Source organism: Schistocerca cancellata, chromosome 1 (genome assembly GCF_023864275.1).
Source record: "Schistocerca cancellata isolate TAMUIC-IGC-003103 chromosome 1, iqSchCanc2.1, whole genome shotgun sequence".
In the NCBI taxonomy this organism is placed as follows: domain Eukaryota; kingdom Metazoa; phylum Arthropoda; class Insecta; order Orthoptera; family Acrididae; genus Schistocerca; species Schistocerca cancellata.
The window spans coordinates 20,276,614-20,300,403 of NC_064626.1; the positions used below are offsets into that span (position 1 = coordinate 20,276,614).

A 23,790-nucleotide genomic window follows, 5' to 3' on the forward strand; every position below is an offset into this window, starting at 1 on the left:
TCAACAAAGTGAGGACTAAAGAAAGTTTTTGTTCGTTTTGCTTCTTACGTTAAAGGTACTTTACAGAAAAGGCAACACAAACAGCTAAAGGAACTTACACACACACACACACACACAAACACACACACACACACACACACACACACACACACACACAGAGAGAGAGAGAGAGAGAGAGAGAGAGAGAGAGAGACTCACACAGAAAGAGAGAGAAAAAGTAAAAAAAATTCAAATTCGGTGCCATACTCTTTCGGGAACAAAAGTAGAGCTCTAATAAACTATGGTCAGGAGAAGACGGGATGGCAAACTCTTTATTATTACACCATGCTTCGTGAGCTGTCATTCCAGGTGCCGTCTGCAGATCATCATACATAAGTTTATCGACCACGACTGGGTGGCATCCCATTACGGGCAAGATGTCTCGACACCATCACTGGGGAACGTACCTCGATGCACCATGTGTCGCGGGAACATAAACATTACCGCCGGGCATTGGTAACAGTGCTCCACGGTTTAGATGGCCGTCAACTGACAACACAAAAGGACATTGCAGCTTGTTACCACACCTGGTTAATTTTTTTTTCCCCCTGTGGGTTGGTGATAACCACAGTGACTACCATAGGTACTGTCCAGAAGAGGAGGCTCTACTTGTTGTTTATGTATGCTGTCTACTTTCTAGTGAGATAGAGAAATGTCTTCGCTCGCTAACAACATTTTTGCGGCTTTCTTTTGAAGTAGAATTCTTTCATCTGGAACCATTCCTGTGGAACCAACGTCACATCCAGGAACATTTCATTTTTTGATCCCTCGAACGAATTTGTAACGTCATAAAGCAATGTTTTGCCTATTATCTGGCTGTGTTTCTTATTAATCTTTGGAGTGATACGCATATTTAAAGAAATCTTGAAATGCTAGTACAATTTTCGCAATCATAGCTGCTGAAATGTGCCGTCTACAATAATTGGTATTGTGGCTTGCTTCATTTATACTTTAGCTGTTCACAGTTTTCAGCCTTTTTACTACTAGATAATGGAATTCAAGGGTGGTCGCCCTAGCCCTTGGTCTCTGGAACGTTGTCTATGCTTGACTGGATTTCATGCTGAAGAAATAGTCATTAATATTCACGATAAGATTGTAGAAGCTTAAGCAAATTGTTGCAGAGGTAAGTCCCCATACGAACGGGTTACGTAATGTCTCGACTGAAGATGCTGAATACCTGCTGGATACCGCTGTTGTTGACTCGAAACTAGATGTCACGGAATCGTACTGGGAAAATTTGAAACATATTCCGAAGGTCGACAGGTCACTGTTGACGAAACTTTGATATACTACGGCTTACCTCAGACGTAGCTATCCGTAAACACAGTGAGTAGGCGAAAATAAAAAAAAACAAATGCACCGAAAAAAATAACAACCTTTTTGTCGTTGAGAAATGAGATGGTGACCGGTTTCCGGAACTCACAGTCATGGCTGATCAATTACATAAGAGTAAATTCGTGAGTGGTTGTCATTACGCAACGTCTTGGACTGTTCTGACAGGTGAATGCTAGTGTGCAAATAAGTGCTGTTCCACCAGAACTCTGTGCCGAATAGCACCGCGCATCTGGAAATGAGCAGAGGTCAAATAAAAAGCGGACGCACAAATCTACAGCCCACTATCGACAAAAAAGTCTGTTGCAGAATCCAAGAGCATTCCTTGAGAGAACGAATCTTTTCTCAACGTATTTGCACGGATTCGGTACAAACCACTTGCGTGAACGCACAAAACCTTTCAAACAGCACATGCAGTTGAACAGACGGATTCTGTAATCATAGATTTAAAGACTGCCTTCCGCTGTGTACTACTTTTCTGACATGTGATTGACTCAAAGAATGTTCAGCGAACATAACGCAGTACTTCATGCTGGACGGTGATTGTCCATTAGAAACGAAATAAGCATTGGGTGTTCCCAAGAAAGCGTGATAGGGCTAGTAATGTTATCAATGTATAAATGACTACCCCGTTCCACTCGCAAATGGCCCGTGGGAAGAATGATTGCCGGGAAGCCCCTGTATTAGCTCTAATGTCTCGTCGTGGTCATTCCGCGGGATGTACTCAATGTGATCAAAAGTATCCGGACACTCCAAAAAACATACGCTATTCATATTAAGTGCATTGTGCTGTCACGTACTGCCAGGTACCCCACATCAGCGACCTCAGTCGTCGTTAGACATCGTGAGAGAGCAGAATGGGGCGCTCCGCGAAACTCACGGACTTCGAAGGTGGTCAGGTGATTGGGTGTCACTAGTATCATACGTCTGTACACGAGATTCCCACACTCCTAAACATCCTTAGGTCCACTGTTTCCGGTGTGATAGTGAAGTGGAAACGTGCAGGGACACGTACAGCACAAAAACGTACAGGCCGACCTCGTCTGATCGACTGACAGAGACCGCCGACAGTTGAAGAAGGTCGTAATGTGTAATAGACATCTATCCAGACCATCACACAATAATTCCAAACTGCATCAGGATCCACTGCAAGTACCATGACAGTTATGCGGGAGGTGAGAAGATTTCGATTTCATGCTCGAGCGGCTGCTCATAAGCCACAAATCACGCCGATAAATGCCAAACGACGCCTCGCTTGGTGTAAGGAGCGTAAAGATTGGACGATTGAACAGTGGAAATCGTTGTGTGGAGTGACAAATCACAGTACACAATGTGACGATACGATGGCAGGATGTGGGTATGGCGAATGCCCGGTGAACGTCATCTGCCAGCCTGTGTAGTGCCAACAGCAAAATTCGGAGGCGGTGGCGTTATGGTGTGGTCCTGTTTTTTCATGCAGGAGGTTTACACCTCTTGTTGTTTTGCGTGGCACTATCACACCACAGGCCTACATTGATGTTTTAAGCACCTTCTTGCTTCCCACTGTTGAAGAGAAATTTGGGGATCGCGATTACATCTTTCAACACGATCGAGCACCTCTTCATAATGCACGACCTGTGGCGGAGTGGTTGCACAACAAAAACATCCCTGTAATGAACTGGCCAGCACAGAGTTCTGACCTGAATCCTACAGAACACCTTTGGGATGTTTTGGAACGCCGACTTCGTGCCAGGCCTCACCGACCGACATCGATACCTGCTGCCCTCAGTGAAGCTCTCTGTGAAGAATAGGCTGCCATTCGCCAAGAAACTTCCAGCACCTGTTTCAACGTATGCCTGCGAGAGTGGAAGCTGTCATCAAGGCTAAGGGTGGGCCAACACCATACTGAATTCCAGCGTTAGCTATGGTGGGCACCGCGAACTTATAAGTAATTTTCAACCAGGTGTCCGGATACTTTTGATCACATAGTGGATGTGCATGCTGCCTACGAGGCATTACTGCCGACAAGCCTGGGGGCGTGTCTTGGTCTTATGTTGTCATAGGCGCTCCTAGTTCAGCGCCTGCTATACAATGTTTTCTAGTGCCGACCGGTGTGTTGTCGAAGGCGTACGCCAGCACAAGACAGACGTTGATGGATCTTAAATGGAAATCGATGCAAGGATCGTTAGGTAAATTTAGAGACCTACAGGAAGAGGTTGTGACAATTTTGCTACATTAATCGTATATCTCGCGTAGGTAACACTGAATAATATAGGAGGTAACAGCGAATAGTACAAGGAAAACAGTCTGTGCCAGTCATTTTTGTTTTGCGAGTACGAGTTTCGATCAAAGAGACGGAGAACACACAGAGGGCCTTATTATATCTCTTAAAAAAAAAAGTAATGTAACTATGTTATTTTGAGGAAACACTCTCCTAGTAAATTCGTTTGTCCTTTGATTTATCGTGATCTGTTACTGATTTTTAGTGGAGTTAGTTTTTACTTTTAGCTTTCAAAAAAAAATACAAAAGAGATATAATAAGCAAAATAATGAATTTCGTAGGTTGCCAACTACGTATTATATCTGGTTTTATCGACCGCCAGGCTACCTACAAATTACTGTAAATGCAATAGCGTAGTAGTACTCAGCTCTGAAATTATTACTATCACAGAAAATAGACAAGTTTTAATAAAATTATTTCACTGGATTACTTCAATTAATCTCACAGAATATTTTTACTTAATTTCTTCCGCTCCGGCTATTAGACATAGTGATGTGAAAAAATATTTTTAAATGTACCGCGTAATGGCGGCTAATTGTTAACAGTCAGAGATTACTGTTACTCGCTCCGCAGCAGCTGGAAACATGCTAAATAATTTTCGTTAAATATTCTTTTCATAAGATAAATGTGGCGTAGGTTCTTGAAATAACACACGGAGATCACTTTATACTAATATATTCTTACTAGGACACAGTTTACACCATTAAATATTTGCAATTACGCTACGACAGAAACAAATGCTAGCGCAGCACGATAGCTTGCGTACCTTAATCCAGCTAACACCAGAAAGAACAGAACAAAACAGACTAGACCGAAGAATGAACATTGCATTGTGTTTTATACTCTTACAGAGATGATAATACTTCTTTTAATTACTTACACATTATAATCTCATACACTAAAAATAATGTCTTTTCTGCATTTATCGATATATATTGTATATTTTTACAGTTAAATCATAGATAAATCAATGTTTGCAATTCATTTTGAGTCACATACAGTCATTTTTATTTATGTTTCACCACAATAATGGTGAATATTGCAAAAAGGGACACTACCGCCTCTGTCACGTCATGCAGTGCCACGCCGTACTAGTAATTACCATGTTTAGGGAAGTCATTCTGTGGTTGTCTTGAAAGTTAGAGAGTTCGTGTATGATTTTGTAAGCTAGACAGCTGCTGCGTTTCTTTTCGTAATACAGCCCGCTCAGAGAATACATGTACGCATACATCTAAGAAAAAATGTTGAGAATTGGTGGAAATATTTTTACATATTGTGTTATGTAAATGTGCTGTGTTTTGTGTACAGTGATGTATTTGTTTGCTTATGTTATAAACCTGGTTTCATCTAAGTTCTTCTGAACATATGATATTCAGAAAATTTTGTAACTTTGGAGAAGCTAAGAAACGCCTGCATCATACTCTGTAACATTTTCGAAACTTAAGGAGCGTAAGATCGCAAGCTTGTTTGTGGCTGCAAACTTAATTGCTGCTTGAAGGGTACGGCCGATTACGTCTGTTTTGAGTGATACAGTATTTAACAGTTGCAATAGGCATTACTCTGTTAACTGTTTTCGTTGCTTTCTGGAAACTAAATTAAGTATGCTCTCACATTAGAAAGTGTGGAGTACAGGCGGAAAGGTCTGTAATTCGCTGCGAACGGATAGTTATTTCTTTTAAATTATAACTTCAAATTATAGCAGGAGCACTTTATATGCAAAGTATAAACTACGAATCACTCTGTGAAACAATCTTGGTATGACTTTATATATGGATAATTATCTTCCAAAGTTTGAATATGCAACAGGTAATTTCATATTTAAAATTATAAGCTCAGATAATCACGTAGATAAGGCATAATGTGGAAAGTGTAAATTAATCTGATTCTGAATCATAGGTTGGTTGGTTGGTTGGTTTGGGGAAGGAGACCAGACAGCGTGGTCATCGGTCTCATCGGATTAGGGAAGGATGGGGAAGGAAGTCGGCCGTGCCCTTTCATAGGAACCATCCCGGCATTTGCCTGGAGTGATTTAGGGAAATCACGGAAAACCTAAATCAGGATGGCCGGACGCGGGATTGAACCGTCGTCCTTCCGAATGCGAGTCCAGTGTCTTACCACTGCGCCACCTCGCTCGGTTGAATCATAGGAATCGGAAGTTTTTACACCCATCGTCCCTGTAAGTGCAATTCACTGTCATAAATTCGCGTTTTTAACCTTTAAAATGCCTTTTCTAAATAAATAATTTGCAACATTAGCAAAAGACGCAGAATACGTATGCTGTCCTTGTTCTGCTATTGTGAAAAGATGTCCGTACTCTTCACCAACAGCAACCGTGTAAATAAACAATCCGGCAACTGAAGATGATCGTGTGAACCATCAAAACCCTTAGTGGCAGAATAAACAAATGACTGACTCCGAAACTGTTTTATTCATACTTATCAACAGTCGCTGTCCTCATAAGGCCGCCTCTTGCAGGCGAAATATTCAACAGTGTTTTTCTTGCTTTTAAATATACGAGGAAAAGTATTCGTTGCATAACGTCAGTGTTATATAACAAAACAGTTTACACAGTTCCATTCATTTTATTTTAAAGTCTGTTCGACGAAATCTTTCGTAAAGAAACATTTAATTTACATCATTATAATTTATGCTCACTAACTAAAAAATTCCGTAAAATGCACGGCAACTATGGTATCAAGAAGATTGCATAATAATTGTTGTACAGTAATTGCATAGAATCAGATGGACACTAGCTTGTATCGTCAATATATAAAGAAAGTAACGTCAACTGAAGTTAAAGTTTACCCCACCATCGTGGAAGGAAACCACACCGATAAAATTTCAAGGTTTCCCAAGGACGCCGGTCGAGCGTTGTGAAATCAGAGAGGCAACCCGGCCTGCAGCTTTCCGCACAGAGGTTTAACGTTGCGTGCCGTTGAACTGGGAAGAATGATTCAGATAATTAAGAAAATGGCAAAAAATATTAATTAATTCAATACCAGGGCACGGACCACAAACGTGACCAAAACTACTACTCGTGTATTCATTCATTCTCAACTTATATTGATCCATTACCATGAACACGATAAAATAGAAATAGTCAGGACTTTCATTACTAAACACTACCACGAAGAGATCGTAGTATTTCGCCCACGATTTTTATTGTATTTTTACAGAAGATGTAATTATGAGATAGAAACTCCTGTTGATTATGGTAGTATTGACTGATACATCTGTGTGAGAAAAACTGTCCTTTATAAGCAGATGATTTGACACTGTTGGCGTAAAAAGAAAGTCACACACAAAATTGAACAACATCTGGACAACAATTATAAACGTTAAGCGTCAGCAATAGTAGAGATGAAAGAAACAAACGTGGAAGTTATTCAGAAAATACCTACAGAAGACTTTTTTTGTGGCACTGCCATACTGGGTTTTAGCACAACGCGGATACTTAGTGTCTTTCACACTTTTAGGCACTAGCAACCACTTCCTGGAGTGATGATGCGTCCAGCGTAAAACGCTAAGGATGGAGGGAATTTTTTTTGTTACAGTGGTGTACCAACAAGGACACAGCGCCTAGTCGTCAACTCCAATTTCGTCCAACCGCAGTTCTTGGGCAGAAATGAAAGTGAGACAAAAGTCAGAACTCCAGATGGCTTACGGTTTAGAAAAAAAAGAATTTTTGGCGCCGGTCGGGGGAGGAACAAGCCATTTATGGTTACCAGGCAGCCGTTGGCGCAGCGCAAAGAGCACGGAACGGAACTCTCAGGGTCGTGGAGTCGATCACTATGCTGGTACTTTTTTAAATTTTTACGTTACTTGTACTGTATATAAACCGAAATAATGCTCAATGTATTCTGATTATTAATATTTCCATGTTGTTATTGTTGTTGTTGTTGTTGTGGTCTTCAGTCCAAAGACTGGTTTGACGCAGTGCTCCATGCTACTCTATCCTGTGCAAGCTTCTTCATCTCCCAGTACCTACTGCAACCTACTTCCCTCTGAATCTGCTTATTGTATTCATCTCTTGGTCTCCTCTATGACTTTTTGTCCCACACGCTTCCCTCCAGTGCTAAATTAGTGAGCCCTTGATGCTTCAGAATGTGTCCCACCAACCGTTCCCTTCTTTTGCTGAGGTTGTATCACAAATTGCTCTTCTCTCCACTTCTATTCAGTACCTCCTCATTAGTTACGTGATCTTCCCATCTGATCTTCATCTTTCTTCTGCAGCACCACATTTCAAAAGCTTCTATTCTCTTCTTGTCTAAATTGTTTATCGTGCATGTTTCACTTCCATACATGGCTACACTTCATACAAATATTTTCAGAAAGGACTTTTTGACATTTAAATCTACACTCGATGTTTGCAAATTTATCTTCTCCAGAAACGCTTTTCTTGCCATTGCCGGTCAATATTTCCATAAAAGGCATAAACAGAATAGGCAAAGCAAAATTTGGAATTGCATGTAAATTTTCAGGAGGAGATTTTAAGGCATACACGAGAACTTTGTATACGAAATTAGATACTTTTATTATTCTGAAGTGCTGGGGTGATATTCGTCGTTAGAACAGAGGAAGCAGTGGTTTTATCGGAATCTTGCACATGTTATAAAATCCGCATTTTCATACAATTATATGACTCTTTTACAGATTTAGTAGAAAAACAAACTTAGTTTGTATTAATGAAACGTTATCTTTCTCATCGTAGAGTTTGGCAGAAAACCACGCCACATATTGTAGAGGATAGCTGGTGATGGAGTGTTTTTTGATGCAGTCTTCTCGCAACGAGATTTGTTTTTCCTCTCTCGATGGGCCCATTTTACTTGCAGTGGGAAACTAGTGTTCTGCTGCAGCTGCCGAGGGGGTGAGGAAGGAACTTACGGAATACAAAGTCCCTGATGCTTTAATTACAATCCCTGCTTGGAATCTTATTTGCAGAGACCACGTGGACGCTATACTTAAAAACTCTTTCTTAGAAATTTATTTTCAATCCAAAATCTTCCTTCCCATTTCTTTCCGTGCCTTTATGAAGCTATTGAAAACCCAATTAACTGAGCATTATTTATGCCTTTTGCTGTGTAAATAACGTAAAAAGTGAAAATTACAGAAAATGAAAAATTTTTCCGTGTAGGGACTTAACTACACAACTCACGGATTACCGTACTGGACTGTTTCCGCTGCTCTAGGTGCTGCCTGGTAAGTATGAAAATATAAATGGCTCGTACCTCGCTTGACGCGCACCAGAAATGCGCACAAAATGTGAACATACACACACACACACAATCGCTTCATAGGTTGTCAATACTTACAATTTGAACGACAACAAACGAACAAGCATAAACACGGTGGCAGTGCAGAATGAAAAACAGTTTAAGAAAGTCAACCGTAAATATTGCAGCGCGGGAAATACTGCAGAATGCCAAAAACTGTGAAGTGGAGATGTGACACCTGTCGACACCGACCACTGCTAGCAAGGTGGGAAGGAGAAGATTGTTTAAAGAAACACCGTAAGTAACTCGCAGACCAACTTTATAAAGAAAACGCTGTTTTTTTACCTAAAACAACCAAAAAAATGTACAAACGTATGTATCCAATTTACAGAATAACCACGGAATAAGCTTTGTAAATAAAAGTGAAACGCGTCTGGTGTAATTCTTTTTAATTAGACTGCAGTCAGCTGAAGACGGATAACCTATCTTAACAGATGTTAACAGCTTCTGCGGAAGATGGCCACGCAAACAAGCGATTATAAAATTGTGTGTATAATCAACACGGTTCGAGAAAGAAGAGATGTATCGAGTTTGCTCCAGTGACCATTTTCCACTGCAAAACTATGTAAATATTCGTGTGTAAACAAGGCGCCTGTTTCATGCGCAAATGTCGGTATTTAATATCCTAGATGCGTTTCGCCTTTCATGTGAAGGGCACCTTCAGTGGGCGTCCAGGAATAGTGAGTATTATTGTATCTGCGTAGGACATAAATTTCATAAATCCACGCTTAAAACTGGATACGTACTACGTCGGAATTGCGATAAAGTGTACTGTAAGTGGTTTTACAACCTCTGATCGCGTGACGAGAACCACAGAGGTAGCCATAAAAGGCAAAATGTAATTGTTCATACCGCTTTATCTACATAAAAATTTAGGACCTGAACTGTTTTAAATTTAAATTTTTACCACAACTGAACGTGGTTCCGGAGCAGCTGCTAAAGATGTGTTTCACATCAAACGCAAAATGCGACGCGGAAATGAAACAACAATATTGCAGCAAGATACAGGGCTTTTATTTACAAATGAATAGTTACATAACTGCTGCGAAAAACGGCGACTTCATCAAACGTAAAATAAGCCACAATCATAGGTGAAGTAATAGAATTGAGAAGCCACTAGACACTCTAGTTACTGAAAGAGTGGGGATTATTTGTACTAAGGCAAAGTATTTCTGACTGTTATGAGAAATTTGGTAGCAAGGAATGGGTTCATTCAGTAAACAAATGTTGATTTAATTTTTTATTAATAATGGCAGTAGTGAAAGTGTGTTGATAAGCAAGCGAATGCGGGTGTATGTCACACAAACTTAACATTTTAATTTAGGCCTAAACACAACTGTTGGGAAGATCAACCAAAATTCACAGTCACTACACGTTTACAACTATTATACCTCCATGAATGGACAGATGTATTTAAATTCAGTGGAATTATCGTTAATGTTGGCAAGTTAATTGTTAAAAGCAACCAGAAGTGAAGGTCGAAGCACCATGAAAAGGTTGTTTCACACGAGCAACGTTGTGTTGAAAACTGACAACGAATGTTCTCCATAAGAAAGACCAAACGTCTGAAACAAAGAAGTCGTACAGGTTTTTGAATACTTGGACAAAGAAAAAGCCTAACTGACGTCTAAAGCCAAATAACATCCGAGCTTTTTCTTGTTCATTGTAGCCAACTTCTTCACTACTGAAACAATTTCCAATGAAAACATTTTTCATAAGTTTACGTTCTTATGTACTTGTATGAACTGTGAAAAAGTCGGCTTATCTGAAGTAAAAAATAAGTTTTGTTATTATTCACAAAGAAACCAAAAGACAAAATACTGCCTTCTAAATACTGTTTGATGTTTTTTATGTGCAAATTTTCTTGACCGAATAAGCGTTGACGTTTTGAAATGCCTGGATGACACAATTGCTATTTTTTCAGCTTCCCACAATATAAGGAATTTGCCATACGATCTGCGCCGTGCAGTGGAACTAGAGATTTTTCTGTTCGGTGTAGTTTTCCCGTAATACGTAAAATGAATACCGTCTGCAGGTTCAGAAGACAGTTACTGACATATCTACTAAAGCAACAACTATGATTTGGACTGTCTCTGTACGCACTTGATACACTGTACGCCCGATCTTCCCCACTTCCCTGTGTTTTTAGCTGATACGCTATCCTTAAAGTTCCTGCTTCCAGAACTCGCTATATCACAAAACACATGCTATGTTCACCTATAAACTCTTCTCATATCCTCACTGTCATTCTTTATCTTGTCCATTTCGGATATTTTAGAATCTGTGACTGTTAATCGAATGTAAATACATAAAACTGCAACCAGTCACTTTTTTGAATAGTTATTTATTATTCCATGAACCGGTTTTCGTATCTTTTCAGATTCATCTTCAGAAGGTTTTCGGGAAGTTACATCACTATTTTTAGCATAATGCTGGGTGCTTTCCATACTGTCGCAAACCAACATCCAGCATTATAGTAGAAACAGAAACTTCCAGAAAACCGTCTGAAGATGAACCTGAAAAGATTCGAAAACCGGTTCATGGAATGATAAATAACTATTGAAAAAAGTGACTGGTTTCAGTTTTATGTATTTACTGTCAGTATTGTTACTGTTGTCATTATTATTATTATTATTTCTGTTGTCACTATTAGTGGCAGCAGTTGCAGTAAAACAAGCATAGCCAGTATTAACTTCCTTAGTTCTTGGTCAGTATAATTTACTGCCACTGCCACTTCAGACATTCAGATAATTTTAACGGTATTTGTAATATTAAAACCGTTATTTCGCAGGTAACTACGATGAAAAAAGTGTACTGTGGATGTAGACCCCGGTCCAATGTAAGAGAGGTCCTGATGGCCCTAATCAAATCAAGTTAAATAAATCAAATGGTTGAAATAGCTCTGAGCACTATGGGACTTAACACCTGAGGTCATCAGTCCCCTAGAACTTAGAACTACTTAAACGTAACACACATCCATGCCCGAGGCAGGATTCGAACCTGCGACAGTAGCGGGTGCGCGGTTCCAGACTGAAACGCTGAGAACCGCTCGGTCACACCGGCCGGCCATTAAATAAATAAATAAATAAAACAATTCTTTTTCATATCTAGGCGTTTCTGTTCTATAAAGTATTTAACTATTCGCTGCATGACTAGGTAGAATGTTTGGCTATATCTACAATGTCAGTTACATATTCCATTGGAAAACCCCGAGACCGCTTCTGGAGTAAAATAGGGAATTTTTTAACAACTGGAGCGGTTAGATTTGATACGTATTATCACTGCTACTTCATTGACGCCGTCACTGTATTCTAATTTTTTTGTAAGAAGAACACTTCCTCAACACCTATCTTCCTGCGTGCAGTACTGTCAGCATGCACACCATTTTTTGTCGCCGACGCGTAAACAAAGCGAGTAACTGCACAGGAACGGCGAGCGAGGTGTACTGCGGCGGACACCCCCGCCTCGAGATTGCGAGAATGAAGTCTGTGCTGTACAAAGGAAGGAAGCACGGAGGAGTGACCCGCCGAGCCACGACTGTCGCGCCGCGGTCCCCCCTGAGGGGGTACGCCCCCGCAGCCCGCAGGCGGCAGATGCCGCCACGTGGTGCGCGGTGACAACAGCGCATCGCGCGCGCGAAGGCAGACGTACCTGGCGGCAGCGGGGGCGGCGGCGCGCCCTTTGTCCGGAAACGGCGGCATGTTCGTCTGCCTAGCAGCAGCGGGCGCACATAGCAGCGTCGATGCGGCGTGCAGAACGGAGTAGACGGTGTGTCACGTGCGGCGGTCAGCGCGCCTTCTGGCTGCGGCCGCAGCCGCAGCCGCAGCCGCTGCCGGCGCTCTGCCCCCCCCCCCCCCTTCGCAGTACGGCTCTAGCAGCACGCAGCGGGCGCCTCCCCCCCTCCCCCTACTCTATTCCGCTCTGGCCACGGACGCCTCCCTCGCACCTACGCCTTACATAACGGCTCTAGCCGCCCCCTTACGTAAGCAACCACTGTGCCGCCACCGGCAGCCGCGATTCCCAATTGGCGGCCGCGCGGTCCTTCACGTGAGCAGCCGGCGCAGTTTTTCCTCGTTTGGGACGCCCGGTCACGTGCGCTCAGCTGGGCGAGGGTACGGGTGTGACGGCGAGGTCACTACACGGCCCCCCCTCACGTGCTCCATGGCGAGTAGCACGCGAGTACTCTCACCGGTTGGACTTTGAAGGAAGGTCACGGTTTAACTTCCCGCCGACTTCGAGGTCATTAGAGGCGGACTGTTTCAGGGATGGGGAAGGAAACTGGCTGTGCCCTTTTCAAAGGAACCACCCTGGAATCTTCCTGGGGCGACGCAGGCAAAGCACAGAGGACCTAAATCTGCATGGCCACAAGGAAGGAAGGAAGGAAGATTGTGTGGTGTCACTGCCAGACAGTACACTTGCTAGGTGACAGCCTTTAAATCGGCCGCGGTCCGTTAGTGTACGTCGGACCCGTGTGCCGCCACTATCAGTGATTGCAGACCGAGCGCCGCCACACGGCAGGTCTAGAGAGACTCCCTAGCACTCGCCCTAGTTGTGCAGCCGACTTTGTTAGCGATAGTTCACGCTCTCATTTGCAGAGACGACAGTTTGGCATAGCCTTCAGCTACGTCATTTGCTACGACCTAGCAAGGCGCCATATTCTTAAAGAATGTATGCAGAACAGATAAAATTGTGAATCATGTACCATCAAGAGCGACGTTCATCATTAATGGATTAAAGTTAAGTATCAAACTAATTATGTCCGCTTTCTGAATTCTAATTCCTTGTCATGTTCCAGACCTCACGTCAGTACAGTCCTTCCCTCCTCACGCCAGTCTGCGTGAGCTAAAACGCGTGCATTTCGGTCTGCCCTCGTAAAACGGTGTTGGCTAACCTGCCAACATAACATAATGTTCCTGCGGCGACGCAGGCAAATCACAGAGGACCTAAATCTGCATGGCCACGAGGAAGGAAGGAAGGAAGATTGGGTTTAACATCCAGTCACCAGCGAGATCATCAAAATAGTTCAAATGGCTCTGACCACTATGGGACTTAACATCTATGGTCATCAGTACCCTAGAACTTAGAACTACTTAAACCTAACTAACCTAAGGACATCACACAACACCCAGTCATCACGAGGCAGAGAAAATCCCTGATCCCGCCGGGAATCGAACCCGGGCGCGGGAAGCGAGAACGCTACCGCACGACCACGAGCTGCAGATCGAGATCATCACACTGGTTGGTTGGTTGATTTGGGGGAAGGGGACCAAACAGCATGGTCATCGGACCCACCGGACTAGGTAGGATGCGGAAGGATATCGGCATAGACAAGAAGGGAATAGAAGCTTTTGAATTGTGGTGCTACAGTTGAAGATCAGATGAGATGATCACGGAACTAATGAGGAGGTACTGAATAGAATTGGCGAGAAGAGCAGTTTGTGATACAACACGAAAAGAAGGGATCAGTTGGTGGGACACATTCTGAGGAATCAAGGGCTCACCAATTTAGCACTGGAGGGAAGCGCGTAGGATAAAGATCAGAGAGGAGACCGAGAGATGAATACAATAAGTAGATTCAAAGGGTGTAGGTTGCAGTAGTTACTCGGAGATGACTCTTGCACACGATAGGGTAGCATGGAGCGCTGCGTCAAACCACTGTTTGGACTGAAGACCACAACAACAACAACATGGAAATATTAATAATTAGAATATATTGAGCGTTATTTCGGTTTATATGCAGTACAAGTAAGGTAAAAATTGGTATTTAAAAAAGTACCAGCATACTGATTGACTCCACAAGCCTGAGATTTCTGTTCTGTGCTCTTTGCGCTGCGCCAACGGCTGCCTGGTAACTGCGCAACCATAAATGGCTGGTTCCTCCTCCGACCTACGCCAAAAATTCATCTTTCTAAACCGTGAGCCATCTGGAGTTCTGACTTTTGTTTCACTTTCATTTCTGCCCAAGCACTGCACATACGACACGTTTGGGCGAAATGGGAGTTGGCGACTAGGCGCTGTCTCCTCGTTGGTACACACTGTCACAAAAAATTCCCTCCATCCTTAGCGCATCACTCCAGGAATTGTTTGATAGTTCCTAAAAGTGTGAAAGACACTAAGTATCCGCGTTGCGCTAAAAACCAGTATGACAGTGCCAAAAAAAAAGTCTTCTGTAGGTATTTTCTGAATAACTTCCACGTTTTTTTCTCTTTCATCTCTAATATTGCTGACGTTTAAGGTTTATAATTGTTGTCTAAATGTTATTCAATTTTGTGTGTGAGTTTCATTTTACGCCAACAGTGTAAAATCATCTGCTTATAAAGGACAGTTTGACACACAGACGTATCAGTCAATACAATCACAATCAACAGGAGTTTCTATCCCATAATTACATCTTTTGTAAAAATACAATAAAAATGTGCCCCTTCAAAGTAACCATCCCGGTATTTGCCTGAGGCGATTTAGGGAAATCATGGAAAACCTGAATCAGGATGGCCTGAACCGTGTTTGAACTGTCGTCCTCCCATATGCAAGTGCAATGTGCTAACCACTGCGCCAGCTCGCTTGCTGAGGTCATCAGAGATGAAGGACAAGCTCTTATTGTGTCAAGGATGGCGAAGGAAATAGGCCGTACCCATTTAAAAGGAACTACCCTGGCATTTGCCTGGAGCGGCGTAGGAAAAGTACAGAAAACCTAAATATGGATGGGCGGACGCGGATTTGAATCGTCCTCTTCCCGAATGCGAGTCCAGTGTGCTAATGATGAAAACACGGAAAATGCCATAACCCCATTTCCCAGAAACTTTGTGTGGAGGAAGAGGGGTCAAAATAGGCCTACTCATGTCTCCTCTTATCTGTAGATACTCGACGACTTCTGAGAAAAGGGAAGTCAAATTTTCCGAGATACATTATGTGTCTTGTAGCGAGTACGTACGCTACTGAAGCTGTGGCTTAGCGGCTACTGTCACAATATTACACTTTGGCATTAATGTATTTGCAACTGTCAATATGGCCACCATCAGCTGTAGAATGGAATGACGACATCGAAAATTTGTGCTGGACCGTATTCCCCGCTTATCGCGAGTGGTCACCTCATCATTTGGCTAACCGTCCACGACTCATGGTCAGACGCAAACCTTCACACGTCATCAACCGTATGTCTACAACCTGTTCTTATACATTCATTATGTATATTCCTGTATAGGTGAGACAACTTACTTCAGAGACACTTGTCCAGTGTCGGCGGATAAATGCGGTACTCAGTGTCTGTGTTATTCTGAATTACGATACGATTTCCTCTGGACATGCATGCATTCATTCAGAATAACACAGAAAGTTTAATATCGTATTACACATTTGCATCCCTGTGTCCGAAAACGGATTATTAATTTTATTTTAGTTTTTCATTTATCTACCTATGTCCACATATGATAACTACACGATTCCTTCCAATGTATATTGAAATAATGTTGTCCTTATTCAAAATGATGGTTCAAATGGCTCTGAGCACTACGGAACGTAACATCTGAGGTCATCAGTCCCCTAGAACTTAGAACTACTTAAACATAACTAACCGAACGACATCACACACATCCATTCCCGAGGCATACACACAGAAGAAATAGTAGTTGTTACAGACTAAGAATATAATTATGATTTATTCAGTTTATTTCCTCCAATTGCCTTTGCTTCTTTGAAAAGACCTTTACATGAGTGAAAAAGCCTGTTATACACAGTCACAAAACCGTACAACACAAAACGCAGAGTACTTCTTAGAGAGAAAAGGACTGTGATGTGGGTCCTGTCGCTACGAACACAGCTTACAATATCGCCTTTGTGCGGCTCTTGCGTTAGAGTCAGTGAAACCGTGCACGAGATACACTTTAGACAGCTCTTCCTTAGTGAACCTGTCCATAGTACTGTGTATCAGTGTTAACGCAAGACTAACGCTGTCGGGAAAACAAACCCGAAGCAGAAGCTAGCAGTACCCAGTGCAACCTTGAGGAGGAAAAGTAAACTGGACGTATCTACTGTCAAGCGTTACTCGGCAGTGCGAAGCAGTTACCCGACTGCCGTGGAAACAAATTGCGTCACGTGACAGTTTCTCCTTTCAATTCCAAGTAGCGCATATTGTTATATCGCGAGCGAGCGCGAAAAGTGACCACAGAAAATACCGTCACGGGAAGCTGCGGCAACTTGCTGTTCATGTCATTAATATCACTCAAAATGAGAAGGAGAAAGGTGTGAGCGTGCCGGTAGAGAAGGTGTCGGAAGGTGCAAGCAGATGTTGATGTGTACGGTGGAACTTTAATGAGCGACAGAAAAGTGCGGCAACGGTGCAGGAACTCTGAAACAAGACGTTCAGACGTCTATGATGCAGACGATCTGGCAAGGAAGCGAGTGTCAAACAATGATCTTGTTCAGCGCGTTGATCGGTCGAATGGAGAAAATCGACAGTCCACAATTTCTGTGTTGTTTGATTCGTTATCCTAAACATCAAGGTCAGCTGTCTGTACCATCGTGAGTGAGAGACTTCAGTATCGCAAACACTTTGAGAAAACTGTTCTCAAGTTACTGTCCGACCCTCACAAAATACAGCGAACTGGCGCCGCCTTAGTATTTCTCCGGCCGGTGTGGTGATGAAGAAGAAGATATTTTGAACAAAATTGTCACAGAGGACGAGACATGGGTTGTTGCTGTTTTGGTCTTCAGTTCTGAGACTGGTTTGATGCAGCTCTCCATACTACTCTATCCTGTGCAAGCTTCTTCATCTCTCAGTACCTGCTGCAGCCTACATCCTTCTGAATCTGCTTAGTGTATTCATCTCTTGGTCTCCCTCTACGATTTTTACCCTTCACGCTGCCCTCCACTACTAAATTGGCAATCCCTTGATGCCTCAGAACACGTCCTACCAACCGATCCCTTCTTCTAGTCAAGTCGTGCCACAAACTCATCTTCTCCCCAATTCTATTCAATACCTCCTCATTAGTTATGTGATCTACCCATCTAATCTTCAGCATTCTTCTGTAGCACCACATTTCGAAAGCTTCTATTCTCTTCTTGTCTAAACTATCGTCCATGTTTCACTTCCATACATGGCTACACTCCATACAAATACTTTCAGAAAAGACTTCCTGACACTTAAATCTGTACTTCATATTAACAAACTTCTCTTCTTCAGAAACGCTTTCCTTGCCATTGCCAGTCTACATTTTATATCCTCTCTACTTCGACCATCATCAGTTATTTTGCTCCCCGAATAGCCAAACTCCTTTACTACTTTAAGTGTCTCATTTCCTAATCTAATTGCCTCTGCATCACCCGACTTAATTGGACTACATTGCAATATCCTCGTTTTGCTTTTGTTGATGTTGATCTTATATCCTCCTTTCAAGACACTATCCATTTGCTCTTCCAAGTCCTTTGCTGTGCCTGACAGAATTACAATGTCATCGGCGAACCTCAAAGTTTTTATTTCTTCTCCGTGGATTTTAATACCTACTCCGAACTTTCCTTTTGTTTCCTTTACTGTTTGGTCAATATACAAATTGAATAACATCGGGGAGAGGCTACAACCCTGTCTCACTCCCTTCTCAACCACTGCTTCCCTTTCATGTCCCTCGAGTCTTATAGCTGCCATCTGCTTTCTGTACAAATTGTAAATAGCCTTTCGCTCCTTGGATTGGGTGCATTTCGAAAATGAAGAAACAAAAGAGTAATCTACACAGTGGGTGTTTCCTCATTCACCGAGTAAACCAAAGACGCTCAAGTGAACCTTCTCCATCAGAAAGTGTGTAACTACTGTGTTATGGAATAGGAGTTTTGTTGGTGTAATTCATACAACATGGTACGAACATCATGTAGCGTGTCTTTAACATATACGGAGGGCAGTTCAGAACAAACGAAGAGGAATGCTGCCGTCAGGCGTGGTGGCAATGTTGGGCCGCATACTGCACCTCCAGCAGAGGCGCTCCTGCAGCGTTTTGGACGGGAAGTGTTTCATCACGCACCATGCAGCCCGGACTTGGCCCCCTCTGATTTTCATCTCTTTGCTCACAAAAAGCTGGCTAGGAGGACAGCGTTTTGGCACGGACAACGAGCTGCAACGCTGCATAGAGCCTTCTCTGATGAGGATATTGCAAATTTGAGACCATTCTGCGACAGATGTCCAAGTTGGAGCGGCGACTATGTAGAGAAGTAGCTGCAAGGTGTAGCTGAATGTTGCGTAAAAAACGTTTTTCATATTCACTGTGGTTTCCGTGTCATCACCGACCGGAGAAAAGAAAAATAGGCCTCGTATAGATTACTGTCCTGATTCTGCTACTGTTCTAACTGAATCCTCCTGAGTGAATGGCGCGCGTACAGGTGTACCGTGTGGCGCCGCTCCACCGGTTAGAGTAGTGGGGTGTGCGCTGTCACCGCCCCCCCCCCCCCACCTCCCACTCCTCGGGCATAAACAACACGTCGGTGCGGCCACCCTGGCCTGCTAACCAGTTTGCCTTGCCAGATAACACTGTGAGCGAAAGAAACAAGTTTGCTTGCAAACCAGACACACCATACATACCTCTGACATTTGTACTAGTGTGCGGATAAAGAGCTGAATGAGGGTGAAACAGCAAACGAAATCGAGTTACGGAACACAGAAGTAAAAACTTCAACAGCCAAACTCGCTTATTACATTTGTGATGACCGAGTTCGGTAAATCAAAGTTGCCATCATCGAGTCCGTAAAGCATATAGATAAGAAATACAGTCATAATCAGGTCAAACCATATAATCCAAACCAGAGTATACTGTAATAACAAACCTTTTGTGTTCTAATTCTTTTAAAATTAAAAAAAATTAGAATTGCAATTTTTATGAATATATAAAACAAAGTATTGTACATCAACTGTACTAATCTACTGCTTATACAGGGTTGCCAGAAAAAGTCTGGAAAGCTAGCAAGGGTTGTGCAGGGTAGGTTGTACTGAGAAATAATAGTTAACAAAAAATTCGATGCGTTGCGTCGTTTCCGAGTTTATTAACATTCTTCTTCTTCTTCTTCTTCTTCTTCTTTATCGTCGCCTTGTCCCACGTCACGTAGGGTCGGCGTTGCTCTTCTGGATCCTTCTCCTCCATAGTTCTCTATCCATTGCCTCTTCCTTCTTCCGTCCTTTCTCCCTTAGGTCCCCGCATATCTTATCCTTCCACCTCATCTTCGGTCTTCCTCTCCTTCTCACTCCTTCAATCTTTATATCTTCAACTCTGTTTCCGATAAACTCTTCCCCTCTTCTCTGTAAGTGTCCGTACCGCCTTAGTCTGCTCTCTTGTATCTTTTTCCCCGTGGGTCCCACTTTCACAGCTCCTCTAACAAATTCGTTTCTAATCCTGTCCCTCCTTGTTACCCCACACATCCACCTCAGCATCCTCATTTCGGCCACTTCCATCTTCCGTTCCTGGGCTACTGTGATTTGCCATGTCTCTGCCCCGTATATCGCAGCAGGCCTTACCACCGCCTCGTACACTTTCCCTTTCAACCCAGTGCTCACCTTATTGTCACACAACACTCCACTCATTTTCCTCCAGTTGTTCCAACTGCAATTTATTCGGTGTTGTATCTCGCTTTCCAGCCCTCCGTCCCTCTGTATGTACGACCACAGGTATTTAAATTTGCAGACCGATTTCAGCTCATCATCCTGGATCTTGCAAGACCTCATCTGCACATCCTTCCATGCTAAATATTCTGACTTTGTCCTGCTAATTTTCATCCCTCTTTCTTCTAGTGCCTTCCTTCAGTCCTTCAGTTTTCCCTCAAGTCTGTCGATGCTCTGCTCACAAAGAACCACATCATTCGCAAAGATCACATTCCACGGCGCTTCATTCTTCACATCTTTCACCAGCACATCCATAATCAGGTCAAAGAGGTAGGGACTAAGCACAGACCCTTGGTGTAACCCTACTTTTACTGGAAACTCCTTTGTCATGCCCACACTACTTCTCACCTCTCTCATGGCTCCTCTGTACATTTCCTTCACTAACCTCACATACTTCTCTGGCACGCACTGCTCTCTCATGCTTCTCCATATTTTGTCCCTTGGGACTGTGTCATATGCTTTCTCCAAATCAATGAAAGCCATATGTAGATCGGCTTGTAGCCCCCCGTGTCTCTCCACTATCCGCCTTAAAGCATGTATTGCATCAGTCGTTCCTCTTCCTCTGTTCTTCACATACCACAGTCTTCTTGCGTAATCATGCTTCTATAACTCTTTCCCAAATGTTAATTGTGTATGCCATCATACATCTATAGTTACTGCAGTCCTGCACCTCACCTTTCCCCTTAAATATTGGGATTAGTACACTAGTTCTCCACTCATCTGGCATCTCCCGCTGTCGCCAAATCTTCCTCATTAAATCCCAAAGGAGCTCAATTCCTTTTTTACCGAGACACTTCCATGCCTCAACGGGGATCTGGTCTGGGCCAACTGCCTTCCCATTTTTCATCTTTTCGACTGCCCTTCGACTTCATCTCTACTTATATCCATCGTTAATCCTTCGTTTGCCCCTCCTTCCTCAGTTTTCACTCTTACATTTCAGCAATTTCTCAAAATAATTCAATCACCTTTGGATTAATATTGAAGTTAGCCAATCAGGCAGCTGCGCGCCGAGATTCAAGCGGCCCACCGGGGGCAATTGGTGTCTGTTGTTTTCGTTGCGTAGGTGATGCAGCACGATACTGCTCAGCCTTTGGATCGGGTCCGATTCTTATACTGCCACACGTCCAATTGTTGTATCGCTCTCTTGTTCGATTTCAGGAAACCAAAACACGTTTGGTGACCCCGTCACAGGCGGGCTGTCTGAATATGCGCCACCTCTCTGTATGGTCAAGTAGTTGTAACGCAAGTACAATGTGTAAAATATGTTACCATATTGAATAACCTTACACAAGATCACTTGAGTTTTAGGTGACCACTTGGCATTATATTTTGTACACATGATGGGGATTTATTGAGGTGTATTTGCATAAGGTACGTTGTATATATCCAAGCTGTGTAAATATGTATCCCGCACTGTTATATCCGACCTGATTATCAGGGTGTGACAATATACTTTCTCTCGGAGCTGTAACATTTATTAGTCCTTTGAATGGTAAAGGTTTTATACACCAGCGTAGAACTGTAGGAAATTGAAGCCCGGCAAAGAACAGCAAGTTTATGGAAAGATCTCCAGGGATTTCTATGATTCGTACATATCTCTCGGCATGCCAGAAACTTCCGCCTTTTCCACTGACACGGCAATTACGTGTGAAATCGCCCAAGAACTCACCTCGCATTTTTTAAAGGATAATTGTACTTTAGTCGTCGTCGTCGGATAATTTTAACATATGAAAGAACTGTAATAAATATGGAAACGAATCTTAAAGCTCGAACTTCTTTTATACTGTGTTACCCTTTAAGATATAAAGCACAAAGGTGCCAGTAAAATTTTGAACAACGGCATAAACGACTGGTCTTCTGGGCCCGAAATTTTACTAAGTGGCTTATCCTCGAAGTGTTAAGTTTTGAATGACAGTCAAACGCTCCGTGATTGAAGAAATTCATCGAAAATTCCTACACATAACATAAATCATCTTTCGTAGAAGGAAATTTACTTTGAAAGTAGCGCTTCAGGAATCACCATCCGCACATTTTCCTGCGAGCTGTTAGAACTGTAAACAGTTGTGACGTCACGCTCATAGAAAGCAGTTTGTTGTTACGAAGTGTTGCACAGTCGTCGGCCTTTGTGACGTTCTGCTGTCAGCAGACGATTGTGTGTGGACTGTCTTCTGTTGTTGTGAAAGGTGCATTTTCTTTGCAATTTAACTTTTATTTTGTTGCTATTCCACCGTTTATGTTTTATTACTGCAGTATTATTCTGCAGTAACGGTGTAAAGTGTGTATTTACCAGTACAAATTACAGAAAATTGAACTGAAAACTAAATCAATGAAAAATTACCGGAACTCTAATAAAATTCCGTTTTACCGGATGAAAAATTTCTACGTTTTTCCCGGCTTTACCTCTTGTCCTGGGGCGTATGCACCCGGATTCTGCTCGTATTTTCGATCTATATTCTTTACAGACCCAATAATGGTCATTTAGATTTGCGGAAACCGCTCATCGTAAATAAAAATATAATTAGCGATCTCGGCTGTGAGGTTTTTTATTCCTGTACCTCATGCTAGTTACATTGACCTCTCATTTAAGTGACGTCAGGCATCTATGAAATTCAATTATTATCTAATTAGCCGCTGAAGACCACTCCACCAAAATAAAAAATGTCCCCGGACAGCCTTTGAAATGTTGTCTGTGGAAGTTGCGTTCACCGTGTAAAGAGAGAATCAATGAAATGGAGCTACCAAGCCGGTGCTGCGTAACTGTTGATACTCCTGATCAACCCCGTCTGTCTTTTCTTTTCCTTTTACACAAGCTTTCTTTGTTTTCTTTTTTTCTATCAGGACGTCGGGTATACCAAAGCAGCCAGTTCAAAATTACAGTCCTGCCCATCAAGAAATAGCTAACTAATTCAAAACAGAAATATCACTGACATTTACAGTGACTCTTAAATACGGACAATAGCTGAAATATCTTTGAACAAACTAGTTTCTGAATAAGCAAAGTAAACACAGCCACACACACACACACACACATACATAGATACACACACACACACACACACACACACACACACACACACATACATACACATACACACGAGACTGGTCGATTATATTTTCATGTCAACTTTCAGCTAGAATTCCTCAATCAATGTAGAAACATTTATATTCACTACTGTCAAGAGGATCTTCACGTTCGTGGTGATTTCTTGTTACATTCTGACCAACTCCATAAGCTGCCTGTGATTCCATTTTGT

At 42.5% G+C, this 23,790-nt stretch overlaps 1 protein-coding gene across 1 annotated transcript in view; it reads right to left on the minus strand.

Moving 5' to 3' along the window:
- The window catches only part of LOC126164648 (solute carrier family 35 member G1-like), a 266,941-nt gene extending 254,251 nt beyond the window's left edge, over window positions 1–12,690 (minus strand). Inside the window, exon 1 of the mRNA XM_049920258.1 lies at window positions 12,556–12,690. Within this exon, the coding sequence (XP_049776215.1) occupies window positions 12,556–12,605 (50 nt within the window). The 5' untranslated portion in view covers window positions 12,606–12,690. The remainder of the gene's footprint in view (window positions 1–12,555) is intronic.
- Between the last annotated feature and the right edge of the window lie 11,100 nt (window positions 12,691–23,790).